At 37.6% G+C, this 17,774-nt stretch overlaps 1 protein-coding gene across 1 annotated transcript in view; it reads left to right on the top strand.

Moving 5' to 3' along the window:
- The window catches only part of SH3BGRL2 (SH3 domain binding glutamate rich protein like 2), a 115,201-nt gene extending 97,651 nt beyond the window's left edge, over positions 1-17,550 (top strand). Inside the window, exons 6-7 of the mRNA XM_012769127.2 lie at positions 9,878-9,958; positions 13,263-17,550. Of these exons, the coding sequence (XP_012624581.2) occupies positions 9,878-9,958; positions 13,263-13,274 (93 nt within the window). The 3' untranslated portion in view covers positions 13,275-17,550. The remainder of the gene's footprint in view (positions 1-9,877; positions 9,959-13,262) is intronic.
- The last annotated feature ends 224 nt before the right edge of the window (positions 17,551-17,774 follow it).

The raw sequence follows: 17,774 nt of genomic DNA, 5'->3' as shown, positions 1-17,774 counted from the left end.
TCTATTTCTAAAACATGGATGCTATTTAGGATTAATGGCTGTATCATCTATGTAATACTTAAGGCAAAGTCCTAAAAATCACTCCCACACACATTTTTCCTCACCTCATATACCCAGTTGGTTACCAAATCCTACAATTTTAAGTGGTACACAATTCTGTCCTATTTCACCCTCAAAACTCTATTAGAAGGTGTATTGTTAATACACTTTCTCTAATTATGACTCTGAGTATTATTTCCCCTCCCCCATGCCCAGCAAACATGTGCCTTATTATTGCTAGTATGATATTTATCTCATAGAACTTTTTTTTTGTCTTTGCCTTCAGTGAGTCTCTGAGCGCTCTTGGCTCTGTTTATGTTATATTTATCTTAGTATCTGGTACCCATTAGAATGCTAGGAATACGGAACATACTTAACAAACATGGTTATGAGAGTGGGTGAATGCTCCTACACAGAGGCTTTCGGCTGAGGAGGTAGCTGACTCATTCTGCTAGGTCTTGCCTCGTCAGGGTTCTGAGCATTTGCTATATATGGTTTGAAGTCTGTTAAGGCAAACTGTTGCTGCATTCCCATTTTATTAATAAAGGTCAAAGCCACGATTGTCATAAAGCAAGCTTAGTGAACCTACTTCTAAACTTCTAAATCTATTTGGGAAACTACATCTATTAGAAGCTCACCTATGCTACAGGTAGAATTTTCTCAGGAAACTTTTTATCTGCATTCGAAAGTGTAGTATTCCAAGGCCTTTCTCTCTAAAAGATCCCTTATCTGATCAAGGAGCATCTTCGCCATCAAATGTTTTACTGTAAATGTTCTTATGTGGCATCATTCCAGACACCAGGTAGGAAAAGTCGAGTCGTGGAGGAGGGGTGATACAATTTCCCCTTTGTCATCGATGGCTGATCAGTGTGTGCCCAGAAGCACAGCAGTTTGATTAGATACTTTCAGCTGTTTTATCTCTTCTGCATAACCCGAGTTTTCATTCTTCTGTCTATAAATGTTTAATCTCCCATTTTCACCTTACCTGGATGTTTGCCTCAATATTCTACAGTGATGAATCCCTGGGATGTGACTTTAATAGAAATGATGACTTGTTCTGTGAATGTTGAAAGCCTTCATCCAGACAGTTTGAGGCCACCCTAGTTGCATGTTTAGCAAGTGTATCTTAACTGATATCCAATCTGGCAGTTTTCTCTGCTGACATTTTTTTTTCCTCTCTTTCTGACCTTTATGCTGTTAATGAAAAGAGAGCAAAACGATTAAGGCCATGTTAATATCAATGTTAAGAAAACCAAGTCTGTTTACAGAAGGGACAGAAGTGAAAAATTTTCCACTGCCTTTCTTTATCTGTGACTTCCCCCATTTTCCCAGGATGTGGACCTCATCATGAGTTGTGCTTTGTCATTTTCTAAGTTATTACCACTGTGTTTTACATATTGATATCTACACTCCTTGATATCAGAAAACTTGGACAGTTTTTACTTTTTTCTTTGAAAATTAAAGAGAAAGTGGCATTCTTATAGCTTCTCTCATTTCTCCATTTTGATATACAAATAAACATACGATATTGCTAAAGTTTATGTTACATTCTCTTCTGTAACTATAAATAACTATTAATATTATATAAATATGTATTACATTTATATTGTTAAATACTCTTCCTTACAGAAATGTTTTGTAATGTGAGCAGCCATAGAGGAGCGTATATAATCCTATTTTACCAAATCCCTGTGGCTTAAAGGAGAATGACACAAATGTCAATATTCAAGGAATTCTCTTAATAAATTTTAACCTTTCACTTATTCCATCTCATACCTGTGAGGTTTGAAGATATGAGAGACATACCTTTTCTTTCTTATATTTCTTTTTATTTGCTTGGACTGCCTCCCGAAAAAAAATTGTTTCTATGATGTGCCTACCTGGTAAACTTTCTGAATGCTTTAATGTTTTTAAAAATCTTTATTTGGCTTTCATTCTTAATGGATAATTTCATTGAATATAAAAGTCTAGATTTAAAACCCCGGGAGGCATTATTCCGTTTTCTACGTTCATGGTATTGATTGGAAGACTTCATGTCTGCTAGATTAAATTCTTATAGGCAGGTTGTTTTATTTCTCTTTCTGGAAGATTTTAGGGTTTTCTTGGAGTTCTGGAATTTCATCAGTATGTGCTTTTTAAAAAAAAATTTATTCTGTTCAGCAACTGTTAGGATTGTTCAATCTGAAAACTAACTTTTTTTTTTTACTTTGGAGAAGTTCTATTGTTTCTTTGCCTTGTTAACCTACCTTCCATTTTCTCTTCATCTGTAGGATTTTTCCTTTTTTTGGATGAAGTTTGATCGTTATATTTTACTATTGATACTCTTGACTTTTTAATAATTTTTATCTCTTGGTCTTGATGCTCTACATTCTGAGAGGCATTCTTAACTTTTGTCTTCTAGATTACCAGCTTAGTCTTTTTTTTTTTTTTTGAGACAGAGTCTCACTTTGTTGCCCAGGCTAGAGTGAGTGCCGTGGTGTCAGCCTAGCTCACAACAACCTCAAACTCCTGGGCTCAAGCAATCCTTCTGCCTCAGCCTCCCGAGTAGCTGGGACTACAGGCATGCGCCACCATGCCTGGCTAATTTTTTCTATATATATTAGTTGGGCAATTAATTTATTTCTATTTATAGTAGAGACGGGGGTCTCTCTTGCTCAGGCTGGTTTCGAACTCCTGACCTCTAGCAATCCACCCACCTAGGCCTCCCAGAGTGCTAGGATTACAGGCGTGAGCCACTGTGCCCGGCCACTAGCTTAGTTTTTGTCATTGTGTTGTTTAATCTATTTTCAAATTTTTATTTGGCAATCAAATTTAATTTCCAGGAGCTCTGTTGTTGTTGTTTTCTTATTACGCCTTTAAAAAGAGTGGCTTGTTCTTGTTTTGTGGATGTAGCACCATCTTTAATCTCTCCAAGGACATTAGTGAAAAGCATTTTTTCAAGTTTCTTATGTTCTGTAAGTTATCTTTTGTTGTCTAGCATTAGTTCTAGTTGTAGGTTTTTGTCTTTCTCTCTTGGGAGCCGGCTTGGCTTCTCTCAGACTTGCACAGACAAGTTTCCCTTTTGGTAAGAAGGCTCAGTACACCCGTGCAAGGGGTGGGGGCAGCAGGGAAGCAGGCTGCAACCCCTTTAGTGAAAGTGAAGAGCTTTACTCAGTCAGCGAAGGACTTCAGCGTGTGTTCCTTCAGGACGAACTTCTTCCCACTTGTCCCTTCTGTATCTGATGTGGGATCCAGGGTGACCACCAGGAGTTTTCAGCAGGCAGGCGGGCAGGCGGGCAGTGTCCTTTGGAGAGCACTTCTTGGGAGCTCTGGCTACACTGGAGAAGGACCGACAGTCTGGGCCATAACAAATGCACTTCTTTATTAAGATGGGGATTGCCCAGCTCCTGATTGCTGTACTCATTGTCTCAGGCTTGCGGTTTCTGTGGGGCTTCCCTGAAAACTGATTGTTGTTTTGTTTTGAGCTATGGTTTCCCTTGCTCTGTTTTCTGTACCAGTCCAGTTGTATTTATTTTACATATTCTGGGTATTTCTTAAAATTTTATTGGTGGTTCCCTTTTCTAGATTTAGCACAAAAAAATTTTTCCGCTCCAGTTTCAGTTGGCACTTGGGTAAGAGTGGGGAGACGCATTTGCTTGCTCTGCTGTCTTAAACTCTGTGGTTGGGAATATTAAACATGGATTAGGAATTTGACATTCTCAGCTTTGGGCTTACTCATATGTTGGTATTCGGCATAAAATTGCTGAATGAAGCCATTTTAGAGAACTACATCTTACCTATCTTACCAGGATTGGAATTGTCAACTGTTTTTGTTTTTTTTTTTCTTACTACATCAAGATTTCATAAAATAGAATATAGAGTTAAGGGTCTTTATCCACTAAATCAAAAAATTCTGCTCAGAGACTCCCCTAAGGTTTGAAAGAAAGTTTAAGAAGGAGCCTCTGTCCATTTTAAGCAGTGGCAGCAGGAGCAACTACTATAGTCTTAACAACAACAAAAATTTCTAATTTTCTTCTTTTGGGTAAAGTCAATTTACTTTGGCTCATGTAGAACTGATTGCTGCCACTATTTCCTTGTTGACCACGTGCTCTTTTTGTTCCCTTCAGCCTCCTGTTTGCTTATGTCTTTGGCATGAAGAAATAATATAGGTCTGTCACTTAATTGTCATTGACTTAGCCATGGAGAGCAACACAGCTTTTCAAGAGTGGCTGCTTCTTAACTGTTCCCTTCAGGGACACTAAAAAGGCAAAGAACTTTAGGGTGTTTGTCTCAAATGCTAGTTTAGTCCATAGTAGTAGTCTAATCAGAGTGGACGGATAATGTCCTTAAGTAAGCTTTGTGGAAGAATGAGACTATTGTTAACTCTGCCTATTGCAGATTTTATCAAGAGCTTATAAATGTCTCTGACAGTGTTTTCACTTGAACACAAACAGAAGTGTAGGTGATGAGAGACTTTTTTTTAAACAGCTGTTTAGCTTGCTTTATTTTTCTTAAAATTACAGCATTTATGTAAGTGTTTCCCTTAGTGAATAAGAATGCTTGGTTACGCTATTATCAGAAGTGTTTCTTTTTGTAAGCAGTTGGCATTAAAAACAAAGTTTATCTTTTTGTCCTTTTCTTCCTTTGTCTTAAATGTAATGAAAATGCACCAGCTTCTAAAACTGGGCAATTTTACCTTGAATATGATTTGTGTGTTTATATACTTATGCAAAGTAAATATTGATGGATCATTATATTCTATAGTTACAGAAGGTTGATTGTCCTAAAATATACAATCTTCAGACATGTATTTACAAACACTTCAGGGAGAGTGCCTTTGACTATAAGGACTTCAGCAAGCCTATTTAGAAACTTTATGTGAATTTCTTTTTTTTTTTTTTTCTTTTTTTTTTTTTTTGATCAAGTAGATCTGAATTCTCTTTTTTTTTTTTTTTTTTTGCGAATTTCTAAAATATAGTTCTTTTAATCTTTGTGGTAGGAACTCTAATATATTTTTTAAATATATATCAACCTGACAAGAAAAACAAATTTGATAAGAAAACAGAATGTTTTCTTTTATTGGAGAATGCCTACAACCCATAATATAGGAGCTTATATCTTAGTAGGAAGTGATTTTAAAATTTTTAGTACTAGATTAATCTTAAATTATTTTATAGCATACAATTTAACTTATTTTCTCTGAAAGGAGATATTAACTATTAAGAGGTCCTGTATTTTAAATTGTCAATCACCTATTTTTTGCCTAAACATAACAAAGTAGTTTTACTTCTTAAATACTATAGGATTCCTCAGGCTACTTAAAAGCTTTTTAATGTTATAAAGTAAACTTTTTACACATTTCTTTAAAACCAGTAAATAACAGAATAGAAATAGGATTTACTCAAAGTATGTTACTAGCATGATATTACCTAAAACATGGCCTGTGAGTCATTAATTAACTAATACAACTTATCCATCCACATGACAGAAATTATTGGTAACCTGGTGTGTATCAGGTACTAGTCTAACATTGACTTTTAAAAATGATTTTCTTTAAATGATTCTGCTTTTAAAGTTAACTACCAAATTTTTAATCTGTTTTTTGGAAGAAGTTAATTACCTTAAATGAAAATTTCTAAACTTTGGGTAGATCTAATTGAGTCTTCAGATAAAAAGTCCCCCCTGGCCATAGTGACATGGCATTGAGTTAAAGGTTCATAAAGTAAATATAATACTTATAATTTTTATGACATAGAGTTTAAGAGAAGTTTTTCTTTCTATAAGAAATACTGCCATTCTGAGATTTCTAAATACCTTTGTTGGTGACTGAAATTTATAAGAGTACTTTAGTTCAATGTGAATAAATGGATTATTGATAATGTTACATATTTTCTCTACAGGTATATATTTTAGAGGTCTTATTTTATGTAGGCGAAACTTGCATGTGAGAGTTTACCTTATTTCACATTTTGTGATTGGGGAATTGTGATCATTTTAAGATTAAAGTTTTTAATTATAAACACTGAAACCTGAAATATAAACATTAAGTCTCATTGCAACTTGCCTTTTGTTCTTTTACATGCACAATATTTTCATGTTACCACTTTAATCTTTTGAAAGTAGAGATTTATGGAGATTGGTGGGGCATTGTTTCTCATTTTTTATTTCTTACATTATTACCTTTTTATTCCTGCATCTCATACTGGCAGCGGAGATTTTCAATCAAGTAGAGACAGACAGAGGCCTTTTAGACTCAAGAACAGGGACAGCATTTTGATGACCAAGTTACTGACCCTCAGTTTTTCCTTCTCATTAATCTCTTCCCTTTCCTGTTCAGTTAAACAGGAGAGGGGCAATTTCCAAATAGACGTATCAAGTAACAGGAATGCCTAGGTTGGACTTTACAGCTGGCCATGGCTAACAGCCCATTTATAAGCAACTACTGGATGCTCCTTTATTTGTAGAATTCTGGAGCTACAAGGGACTTTCATAATATCTGATACAGAAAGGAAGAAAGTCAGAGGGGGTTAAATGAGTTGATAAAAGTCATTAGTAGGCCGGGCGCTGTGGCTCACGCCTGTAATCCTAGCTCTTGGGAGGCCGAGGCGGGCGGATTGCTCAAGGTCAGGAGTTCAAAACCAGCCTGAGCAAGAGCGAGACCCCGTCTCTACTATAAAACAGAAAGAAATTAATTGGCCAACTGATATATATATATAAAAAAAAAAATTAGCCGGGCATAGTGGCACATGCCTGTAGTCCCAGCTACTCGGGAGGCTGAGGCAGAAGGATCACTCGAGCCCAGGAGTTTGAGGTTGCTGTGAGCTAGGCTGACGCCACGGCACTCACTCTAGCCTGGACAACAAAGTGAGACTCTGTCTCAAAAAAAAAAAAAAAAAAAAAGTCATTAGTAGATTGTTGGACATCACACCCACAGTTGGCTGGGCACGTACACCACTTAGTTTCCCAGAAACCAGACAGCAGTTGATGCCAGTGGAAGTATAACACCTCTCCCCTCCCCAAACTTGATGAGTTGGTCAAAACTGGACCATTTAGGGCCTTTACACTGCATTAAGGATTTAGTCTGTATCTTATAAGGAATAAGAAGTCTTGAAGCAAAGGATTTAAACAGAAAGTGATAGGATCAAATTTATATTTTTAGAAGATCAGTCTGTACTCACTTGAGGGAATGATTGGGTGGAAATATGTGCGATTAGATGAGTGTTGATAAGTTGGGGTGCTGTTGCAGAAGTCCAGTATAGTTCAGGGCAACAGAGACAAATACAGAAAAATGCAGAGGCTTAAGGGATATATAAAATAGTGGTTGAGGGAAGAAAGGAGTGCTGTGATGCTTTGGTTTCTAACTTGTAGGGCCCATGAAATAGTGGTGCCATTTTCTGAGAGGTCCAGTTTGGGAGTGGAAGATCATGAATTGTGGTTTGGACCTTTTACGTTTAGGAGTCTAGGAACAGCTGGATGTATATATGGAACCAGAGCTCAGAGGAGAGGTGCGAGCTAGAGATGTGAATTTAATTAGGGCCATGGCTGTGAATGAGGTCCCCTGGGGAAAGAATTTAGCATGAGTAGAGGCAGAATATGGCATAGAGGAACAAGTACACTAATTTTCATAGAGTAGGTATCTAGAAGGATGGAATAAATCTAGCTATAGTGTAGCTGTCTTCTTCCTTTTACCACATTCAGTATAAGCAGCAAACTGTCAGGTAAAGAGACAGGATTATTCAAAGAATATAGTATTTCCTGTTCATGAGATTTTCTCTGTATTCTACATCAAACTTTGACCTGTATTATTCGTGACTTAGTTAGGATCATATTTTGTCTTATAAAAAATCATAGATTTTTAAAAATAAATTTCAGGAAATCTGTACATCCTAGGACCATTAGGAACCTCCAACTACCTAGTTGATGTCTTCTTTACTTGGCTGTCACATACAGATTCTCAAACTTAACGTGTTGAAAGTCAACTCCAACCTTCCCCTCAAATATCCTTTTTCTCTAGTTCTTTCCATGAAGCCAGAAAGCTCAGAGCCACTTTAATTTTTATTTGTCCCTGAAACCCCCCAACCACCACCAAATCCACACCCAAGTGTGATCAGTTCTACCACCAGAATGTATCTCCACCCTGTCTGCTGCTCCCTCTCCCCACTGCCATCGCTTGGTCCAGGTGGCCTTCATCACTTACATGATTGCCAAGGTACTTTCCTAACTTTTCTCCCTGCTTCCCTCCCTTCTCTCCACACAGTTATTTGGGTATTTTCTTAAAAGAAACTGAATCATTTTGTTCCTTTGCTCATAACCCTTATATGATTTCCTTTGGTACGTAAGATAAAATTTAAGATCTTTTTCTTGGTGTACAAAGCCCAGCACATGCTGATCCTTGTCAAACCTGCCAGCTTCACTTTTCACTAGTGCTGTTCCCTGCCCCAAATGCCCCTGTCCCAAGCCTTCCCTTGGCTAACTCTACTCATCCTTCAGATGTCAGTGTAAATGCCAAATTTCAAAGAGGACTTTGCGGAGCCTCTCTTTATTGAGAGCTGATCCTAAATGACAAAAGGAGCAGCCAGTGCAAAGCCTGAGGCTGAGAAGACTGTGAATTAAAATCACAGCTGCCTTCAAAACCACGAGACTCAGCTTGCCAAAGCTTTTGGACAAGAGGGTCTGTACATAGAGCCAAATAATTCAAACATCTTTAATCAAATGAGGCATGCTTTGCAAGAGCCAGATCTCTACTCTACAAGTTGTTGACTCATTTAGATTTCCAGACAGGTTTCTAAAGTATTTGTGATGCCATTGGGTTGGCTTAACAATGGATTCATTAGGGCTCAGTGACTCTGGCACACAGGGTGCCCCACACCTGGTTTCCTCTTGGACAGGCGGCATCTTAGAGTACAAAGAGTGTGAATTTCAAGGTCACTGAAACATGAGCCCAAATATCAGCTCTGTCATTTATTAGCTGTCAAACTTGGACAACGTATTTCTTTGCTCTGAGCCAGTCTCCAACCTGGCGGGCTGTGGTGGAGATTAAATTACATAATGTTTGTAAGGGACCTAGTACAAAGTGAATCCCTAATCATGACCCTGATCATCATTTGCTTACAATTTTTATCCTTAGGATAAAGTTATCAAATTACCAAATTTTAAGACCGCTTTACATCGACTTAGAAACCACGTAGTAGGATAAACGCAAAATTTTTGGAAAGAAACAGTTGATAAACATGTTGACCAGAATTCCTTAATGTCTTCTCGTGAAAGTAGAAAGAGAAAAATGATTCTGTGTCTGAGGCAAAGGTAAATGTTACAGGGAATATAATTTCCTTTAGTCTTTATTTTATCTTTTTATTTTCTCTGAAGACATAGTCCCAAAGAATGTGGACAACTTCCGAAGCAGAATAGAAGCACCTGTGCTGACACATGGAGATCTTTACGACTTTCTGTTCACCCATTGACTGTTTTTAAAGCCTTAGATACCAAAATATCAAGGATGGAATTGGGAGGTAGCCTTCCATGTTGAAGACCTAGAGTAAGATCTTACATGGGAGTGATTCCACACAGGTAAATGTTAGTGTGGCACATGAGAGAAAAGGAGTGTGTTCCTATTTCATTTCTTTTGTCAAATGTTTTACATTTTATTCCTGCATATGTTTTGGATTAAAAACTTGTTACGTTCATCATCATACTGAAAGAGATTTTTAGGCTCATGTAGGAGCAGATTTAGGTAGCTCTTCTCTGGCCTGGGTGGAGAAATGGTACATTTTTTACTTCCATAAAGAATTGGTCAAAAGCACCAAATATAATTATTTCCTTTCGTTTGTTGGTTTTATTTTCTCCTTCCCTTTTTTTCTAGGATTATGACAGTTTTTTTGAATCAAAGGAAAGCAACACAGTCTTTTCATTCCTTGGCCTGAAACCACGGTTGACATCAAAGGTAGGTAAATCTTACCTTATTCTTGTTTAAGAATTTATCTTTTTCTAAATTGTTCTTAGGGATGGAGATTCAAGCTATTAGAGAAATGCATATACAGTCTCCCAAATTTTTAGTTTTTGCTTCCTCAAATGCATTAATTAGTGGTAAAACACACAAAGGAGCCTAATTTTTTATTTTTAATTGTTGCTAGACATTAGAATATTAGTTTATTTATAATTTATATCTCATTCTTCCAAGAAGAATTTAAGGTAGCAAAAAGTAGTAGGTGCTTTCTATTTTAAATTGAAAATTTACATTACACTTTTTGAAATAGACTCAAAGCCGTATTTTAAAGGTATTTCAAACTTATTTTCACTAGAGACTAAGTGATCTACAATAACAAATGGGCAACCTTGAAAAAAATGCTTCAATTCCTAAATATTTTTGAAGCTGCTTTATTAAGTCATATGTCTTTTGGAAAATGTAAAGGACTAATATTTTCTTATGTTTAGACCTAGAAATGATCTGTATTATCACAATTCTATTAGGCACATGGATTCATGTTCAAAATAAGAAAAAACAGGCCAGGTATGATGGCTCATGCCTGTAATCCTAGCACTATGGGAGGCTGAGGCAGCCATATTGCTCAAGGTCTGGAGTTCGAGACCAGCCTGAGCAAGAGCAAGACCCCATCTCTACTAAAAATAGAAAGAAATTAATTGGCCAACTAAAAATGTATAGAAAAAATTAGCCGGGCATGGTGGCACATGCCTGTAGTCCCAGCTACTCGAGAGGCTGACGCAGAAGGATCTCTTGAGCCCAGAAGTTTGAGGTTGCTGTGTGCTAGGCTGACGCCACAGCACTCTAGCCTGGGCAACAGAGTGAGACTATGACTCAAAAAAAAACAAAACATATTGTTATTAAAGTAAGGTAATGTTTTGATTGTTATTTGCCATTTTAAAAAACACTATTTTTTTCTGATTATGGAAGTAGCCTAGGCTCATTCATAAAAATTGGGAAAATGTAAAAGAGTATAAAGTAGAAAATAAAAATCATTACCCAAAGCTAACCACATTGACATTTTTGTGTATTTCCTTGCAGTCTTTATGTACATAGTAATTGAGGTTTTTACTATATTTCAAATTGAGACTGAATTCTAAAGTGTCTATTTTTAACACAATTGAAATAGAAAGTGCATTACTTAGAACTTTGATGTCTGTAAGTAATAGGTCTTTGCAGGCTAGCCAGGATTGGTGCCATCTCGGGAACACCTGTGGGAGGAAGGCAGGGGCCATCAGTAACATAAATTATACACCAGCACTTGCAGTGCATACGCGATGTAAAACCTTGCTTTGTTTTTACATCAGTAAGTCCACAGATGGTTGTGGGTGGTTTTTGTGCACATGTTTTAAGCAGAGGCAAAACCCACACGTAAAGTATTTAAAGGTTCTTAAAACTATTTTTATAAAGATGGAACATTTGAATACTTGTTAGGAAAATTAGAGTATTTTTATAACATGTTTCATCCAAAGATATCAAATTACCCAGGTTTATCTTGAAAGAACTATAAAAAACTGGGCTAGGGATAATCTAATGGATGCATAAATCCAGCGGGCATCATTGTCTATGTAAAAACCTCTCAAAAAAATACCATGTGTTCCCATTTTCCCCAAAGATGTAGATTCCTTAGAGATCCTGTGGGCTGTCTTTTTTTATTCTTCAAAAAATATTATTTTCTCAAAAATGTCTCAGGAAATCTATGATCATTCTCACATGGCAATGGTGATAGTATTAAAGTTGGTCTTGGTGCCGTTGAAGTTGACTTGGTTTTAGTAGACCATCCCAAAGGTGGTGAGGGCCCTTGACAGCCCCACCTGTTCAACCCACCATTTGCAAGCACCTGACTCAGCTGCACCTGGCCAGGAGCCCCTGGGATGGGAGGACCAGAGCGGATATCCATGGTGCAGGGTCTGTGCCGCTGTCTCTGATCAACCATTCAGGTCAATAGCAACTCATACTTCATCTTTATATGAGAGAAGTGAAAATATCTGTAAGAACAGTTCAGCATTTTCCCTCTTTCTAGTCATTTATTTTTTACCTTGACAGTAATTCATCCCACAGTCTAAGGCTTTGACAGGGTGTTCACAGATGTAACATACTAACAGATGAAAGCCCCCCTCTCTCCTCTCCTTTCCTACTCTCTGCAGTATACACACATCACAGACAGTGCTAGAAAGCCTATTAGGAAACATATAACGAGACCACTAGCATTTCTAATTGCTCTAACATTGTAGGAAAAGAACATTCTCGGGCCCGACGGGCACAGGGGCAGTGTAGATTCTGATTGGGCTGCTCTCAAAGGTGGACAGGGCCAAGGAAGGTCAGAGGTCATCAAATGGTGGCCTGCAGGCCACATTGGCTCTGCACATGTTGCTTGTCTGGAACAGAATTTCAAAAGAACATAAGTGTTGCTAATATTTAAAATATATTTGGTAGCTTAAACAATGTAAAAAAAAAAATAAAAAAAAAATAAAATAAAATATAGATCTCCTGCTTTTCCTGAGAAGTTGGAAGGCGTGGAAACCCCTGACAGTGAGAGGGGGCCTTGCAGGGGGGCTCAGTTTCCCCTGTGGCTGGCTGCAGCAGCAGTGGCTGGCCCATGATGGTACCTACCTGAGAAAAGGAGCCTTTTTCACTAATAATTTTCAGGTAGAAAACCATCAAGTTTATTATAGACCCCAAGTAGGGCCTATAGTAGATTTTACTTTCAGATCCCCACTGTTCAGAGGTGCTATTCAAAATATGTAACAACTGGGAAACTTTGGGCAGTGACTGGCCAGAGCTGGAGCAGGTCATGGAGGACCCCTGTTCCAGGTGTCAGCCATATATCAGTTGAATTCATGGGGTGGAGGGGCAGGTGGCACTTGGGATTCAGGCAGTGACTCTTTGCTAACAGGTATGGCCATACTAGTGCTGTTCTTTACCTTGGGTCAGCATTACCCAGCACCTCCACAGGCCCCCTGAGCAAGGTAACCCCCACTCACCCAGCCATGCACTGGTGGAATAGTGCCTCTGAGAGGAGTCTCAGTAGGTTATTGTAAACATGCAGCTTCCACTTTTGTATTTGCAGGTCAGGTAGGTTTGACTTAAATCTGGCCTCTGTGGCTGAAACCCAGGATTTGTTGTTGTCAATCACATGGGCGTGATTTATTATCATTTCCAATGTGTCTATTCCTGACATTAAAAAAACCCTGTCAAGGGTGAATTTTCTTATCAATGTAATGCAATAACTGGTGCCTATTTTTTTTTTTTTTTAAATAACTAGGCCGAGCCTTAGAGAGGAAAAGTGGAAGATGATGGAGAGATGCATTTTGGAGCACCCCCCTGGTACTCAGCACACACCTGCTTACCTAATGCATCACTGTGACAAAAGCCACATGCATTGTCAGTAACTTTGCTTGCCACGGAAAAGGTGTTTTTGGAAGATGTGGGTATGATAGGAATTGCATGATTGCTTTAAACCAAATCAGGTGGTGGATTTTTCTTTTTTCTTTTTTTTTTTTTTTTTTTTCAGATTTGCCTACAGTTGCCTCACTCACCAGGAAATATTATCACCTGTTATAGGTGTGCTTCCTTAATGACTGAAAGATAAGTGGGTAGCACCATCAGAGAGAAAATGTTGGATCTGCACTAGGTTATAGTAGATGCCAGAGTTGTATATACCTGCTTCTCTTTAAGCTGCCTGGATTGCATCCTTGAATTTTTAGCCTGCCAGGTTATTAGAGTCTTTGAATCAGAAAGAAAGAAAAAAAAACAATGCTGATTGACAAAGAGCACTGAAGATTTTTGCTTAGAATCACAAACGTCACTGTTCCAATGCTTTTTAATAACACCTGTGAAAAAGTTAGATGTTCTAGACTCATTTTTGTAGTGGGAACTCTTACCCCTATAAAACCTCCAAGCTCCTACAGATGTCTCCAAAAATCCCTGTTAAAACATCGAGTGATCAGAACTAAGTAACAGGGATGAAAAGAATTGCTATTTTGGAAAATATATGCTTCTTTAATCTCTTGCAAAGGGAAAATTTTACCTAAATACATAAGACTCCTTGAAAGATATATTTTAAGAGATCCACCAATTAGATAATAAATTTATGGGAAAATCATCTGACTAGTATCTGAAGGCTTATTCAGCCATAGCAGTTTATTTATACATAAGTAGACATATATTTTTAAATGCAGCTCCCCTAACTATTAACAGCTGCTTATTCTATTTTGTGAAGGAATTATATTTTCTGAGAAAGGAAGATCTCAATTAGATATATTTTGTGAACCCTTGACGAGACATATTAAAGATACCAATATTGCTGTACAATTTAATTTTTTCTTATATTACTTTTCATTTTCCCTATGACTTTACTTGCTCATATTTCTGGCCAAAGCAGTCTCAGATTTTTCAGGGTAGTACAGCTACATGTTCTCATCCATACAGGAGTATAGGTGTGTTTTCGGAGCAACATATATGAGAAAGAGGCTGTCTGTAGAATAACTCAGATTTGTACTTGGCAGGTAAAATCTCTACTCCCACTGGAGTGGATGCTGGTAAACACTGAAGATGTCTACTTCATTAGGGTAAGGCTACTTTTCTGCATCCTTGTCCCTATAACAGGGGCACTTCATATTTTAGAGTTTTCTATTGCCAAACATGGAAACAGCCTTGAATAGGGTAAACTCTCAGAGTGCTGTTTAAAATACAACTCCCAACATCCTGATTCTGGACCTTTCATTATGATTCTGAGCAAGAAATTTATAAGAAATGGAAAGGGCGGAAGAATTAAAGCTCTGTTACATCTATGCTCCCCCCCCCCTCCGGCCCCATTTCTGGCTAAAAATGTGGACTATAAAGAACTTGCCAAATGCTAGAGCTGAAGTCCCAGCCTGAGATTTGCAGTCCAGGACTACACAGAAGAAAAGCGTGACAGATTTCTACTTGACTGGAATAGACGCACGATCCACAATTTTCTCTCCAAGGAAAGCTGTTGTCCAATATGAATATTACTGGTTAGTTGGCATTAAATAAGATCCAGGTCAAATTCCATTTGATAAATCCCAAGGACTATTCAGGAATTCTTTTTTCTTTAAACTGGATATTGTGTTTGAGTATGTGAGTCTTCTGTTAAGACTTAGAATTTCTTATGGTACAGCAATTTTAAAAATTGTTATAAAATTACCCAACTTATTAAATATGTTTGGTCTACTCTTGCCAGGGAGCACTAAGAACCAAGTTGGTATGGTTGAGGCTTTGCAAGTTAAATTCTGGGGATATAGTATCAATACCATATTTGCTGGACAAAGAAAGCTGTACACATTTGCTTGTCTTATAACTTTTGAATTAACCATAGTATACCTAGTATGATTATATTAAACAGACTAGATGGATAGTAGTGCTAAATTATTGCTGCTGTTACATACCATCTCCCCATCTTGATTTTTTTATTTTTTTTATTTTTTGATCAACAGAGAAATACAATAAACCAGCCTCAGGCAATACTGTACTTGTTGTGAGTGAGCTAGCAGCACAGCGTGTGGCATTCGTACAGTATCCAGGCCCCACAGCGTGCCCAGGTATTGCCCTCTGGGACCATACAGTGTTCAGAGAATGTCATGTGCTTGCTTGTACTTTTTTACCAGCCGAATTCCAAACATGGGATAATGATTTTCTTGTTCCCTTTTTTTTTTTAACTAGCTGCCTGTAGATTTTGATAATCACAGTCTTAAAAACCCAGGAAAGAAGTGGATGGGAATTGTAGGCATAGATTTAATATCAAGGGCATTAAAGACAGAATTTTTATTTCCTGTAGTGGGCTTGTTGGGACAAAGGAAATGTGCTGCTAAAAATCAAATTATGCCATTGTAAAATTAGATAAAATATAGAGTGCCATCCTGCTAGATGTATACAGACCAGAAGTAAATTTAGTTGGAAAAATACTTGTTTTTCCAAATTCTGGTGTTTTATTAAAATCAAAGAAGAGAAAAGGAAAAATTTCTTTTTCCCCTCAGACTCTAATATATTTTAGATTTGTTTCTCTTTTATAGATTTAATTCAGTACTCCCACAGAGATGTTTTTATATTATATGAATTTAATAATGAGCTAAACTTATTTTTGTCTTCTGTTACTGAAAGGTACCAAAGCCTCTTTCTCTTTCGTTTTCGTTTTGTTTGTTTGATGTTATTATGGGGTTTTGCTTTCTCTGGAAGTACTTTTCATTTAACAGCTTTTCTTACGTGTCAGGCTCCACATTGATCTGTATAATTATTGTTTTTAGATTTCAATTTGTATGTGTTTATCTCTAAAGGAATTGGTGAAATCTCAGATTTTATATTCAGCATTAAAGGGGAATAAATTCCAGAAAACATATATCCTGAAAATGGAGTGTTTGTTCCCTACCGTTTCTCACACTTTTAAAGATTTCAGTTCTGTGTTTGGCTGAATCCTTTCTGTTTAGTGGAGAGGCTGTGCTTCTCCTTCCATCCATGAACCCCATGTGTGAAAGCTGCACATTCAGCTGTAAAAATACAAACAGATTGTGTGACCATTCAAGGAGCCAGGCACGGGTCCTTCACAGTTATGTTGGGAGGAGACAACAGAATCATCTCAGAAGGTGGTCAGCATGGAGGATGGAGTTAGATCACTCAGCCCCTGGGTAGGTTCAAATGGATGACTTTGTGGCCTCCTGAGTATACAGAAGCTACGGGCTGGTGGATATGTTCCCCTGATTGGGTGCAGAAAACAAGGACAGAGTGGCCATGACCCTTTATTACCCAGGGCCCCTTTTGGGGCAGCCACCCCCTGAAAACAGAGGAAAACAACATTTCTAAAGTCAGTGTCAGAGGTTGATCTAATCACTGAACTATTTCAAACCTTAAACACCAGGGGACAGAAGGAGGGTGGAGGAAGGGATCAAAGGGAACAGGCTGTAAGTTTGCAGCAACGTGAGAAACTGTGAAGCCAAATAAGCAAAATGATCACCACCCACTTGTGACCCAAATTTCCAAAGTTTTCCTAGTTCTTCTAGAAATGCAGATCAGGTTAGTTTGTTCATCCTTTCCATCAGCATGGATTGAGCCCCTGGAATGTGATGGGTACTGTCCGAACAGGACAATAATCTTCACCTTCAAAGATGGGGAAACAGAAACAGAAGCAGCAGTTATAGGCAGTGGTAAATGACAGAGTTGAGGTAAGTTAAGAGCATTCCAGGCTGTGGTTCATCATCTGAAACATGACACGTCATTTTTTCCTTTGTTACATCCATTCCAATTTTTAAAAATTTCATATATGCAATGAAATATATATATATGCATAGATACATATAATATTGATATATATGTTAAAGTATAAGGAGTAATAATAATAATAAAAACCCCTGTGTGCCTATCACCCACCTTATTGCCTTTCCTTTGAGACTCAATGTGCTTTTTCCTGAACCTCTCTCTCCCTGTCTGATAGAGGAAGCCCCTGTACTGAACTTTGTGTGGACCATAGTCTTCCTGTCCCTTATCGTTTTACTTTCATGTATGTATCCTTAAAGAATAATAAATGGAATAAAACTGGATGTAATCTGTCACTTCCTTTTTATGTTCATTGCGATGGGAGTTTTTTTCACTGCTATTCCATTGTGTGGAAGTATCAAGTTTTTCTCTTTTCTAATTGCTGGTTATTGAACTGCGTCTTTGCAATAGAGAAAAGAAATGTAGCTGTGAAGATTCTTTTATGTGACTTCTGTACATAAACGAATGGATATATACCTTCAATAGAATTGCTGAGTTATATGATAAA

The sequence above is a fragment of the Microcebus murinus genome, chromosome 5, assembly GCF_040939455.1.
Source record: "Microcebus murinus isolate Inina chromosome 5, M.murinus_Inina_mat1.0, whole genome shotgun sequence".
NCBI lineage: Eukaryota > Metazoa > Chordata > Mammalia > Primates > Cheirogaleidae > Microcebus > Microcebus murinus.
Note: the sequence above shows the minus strand (reverse complement) of the source record. Positions and strands in the feature narration are given on the sequence as shown.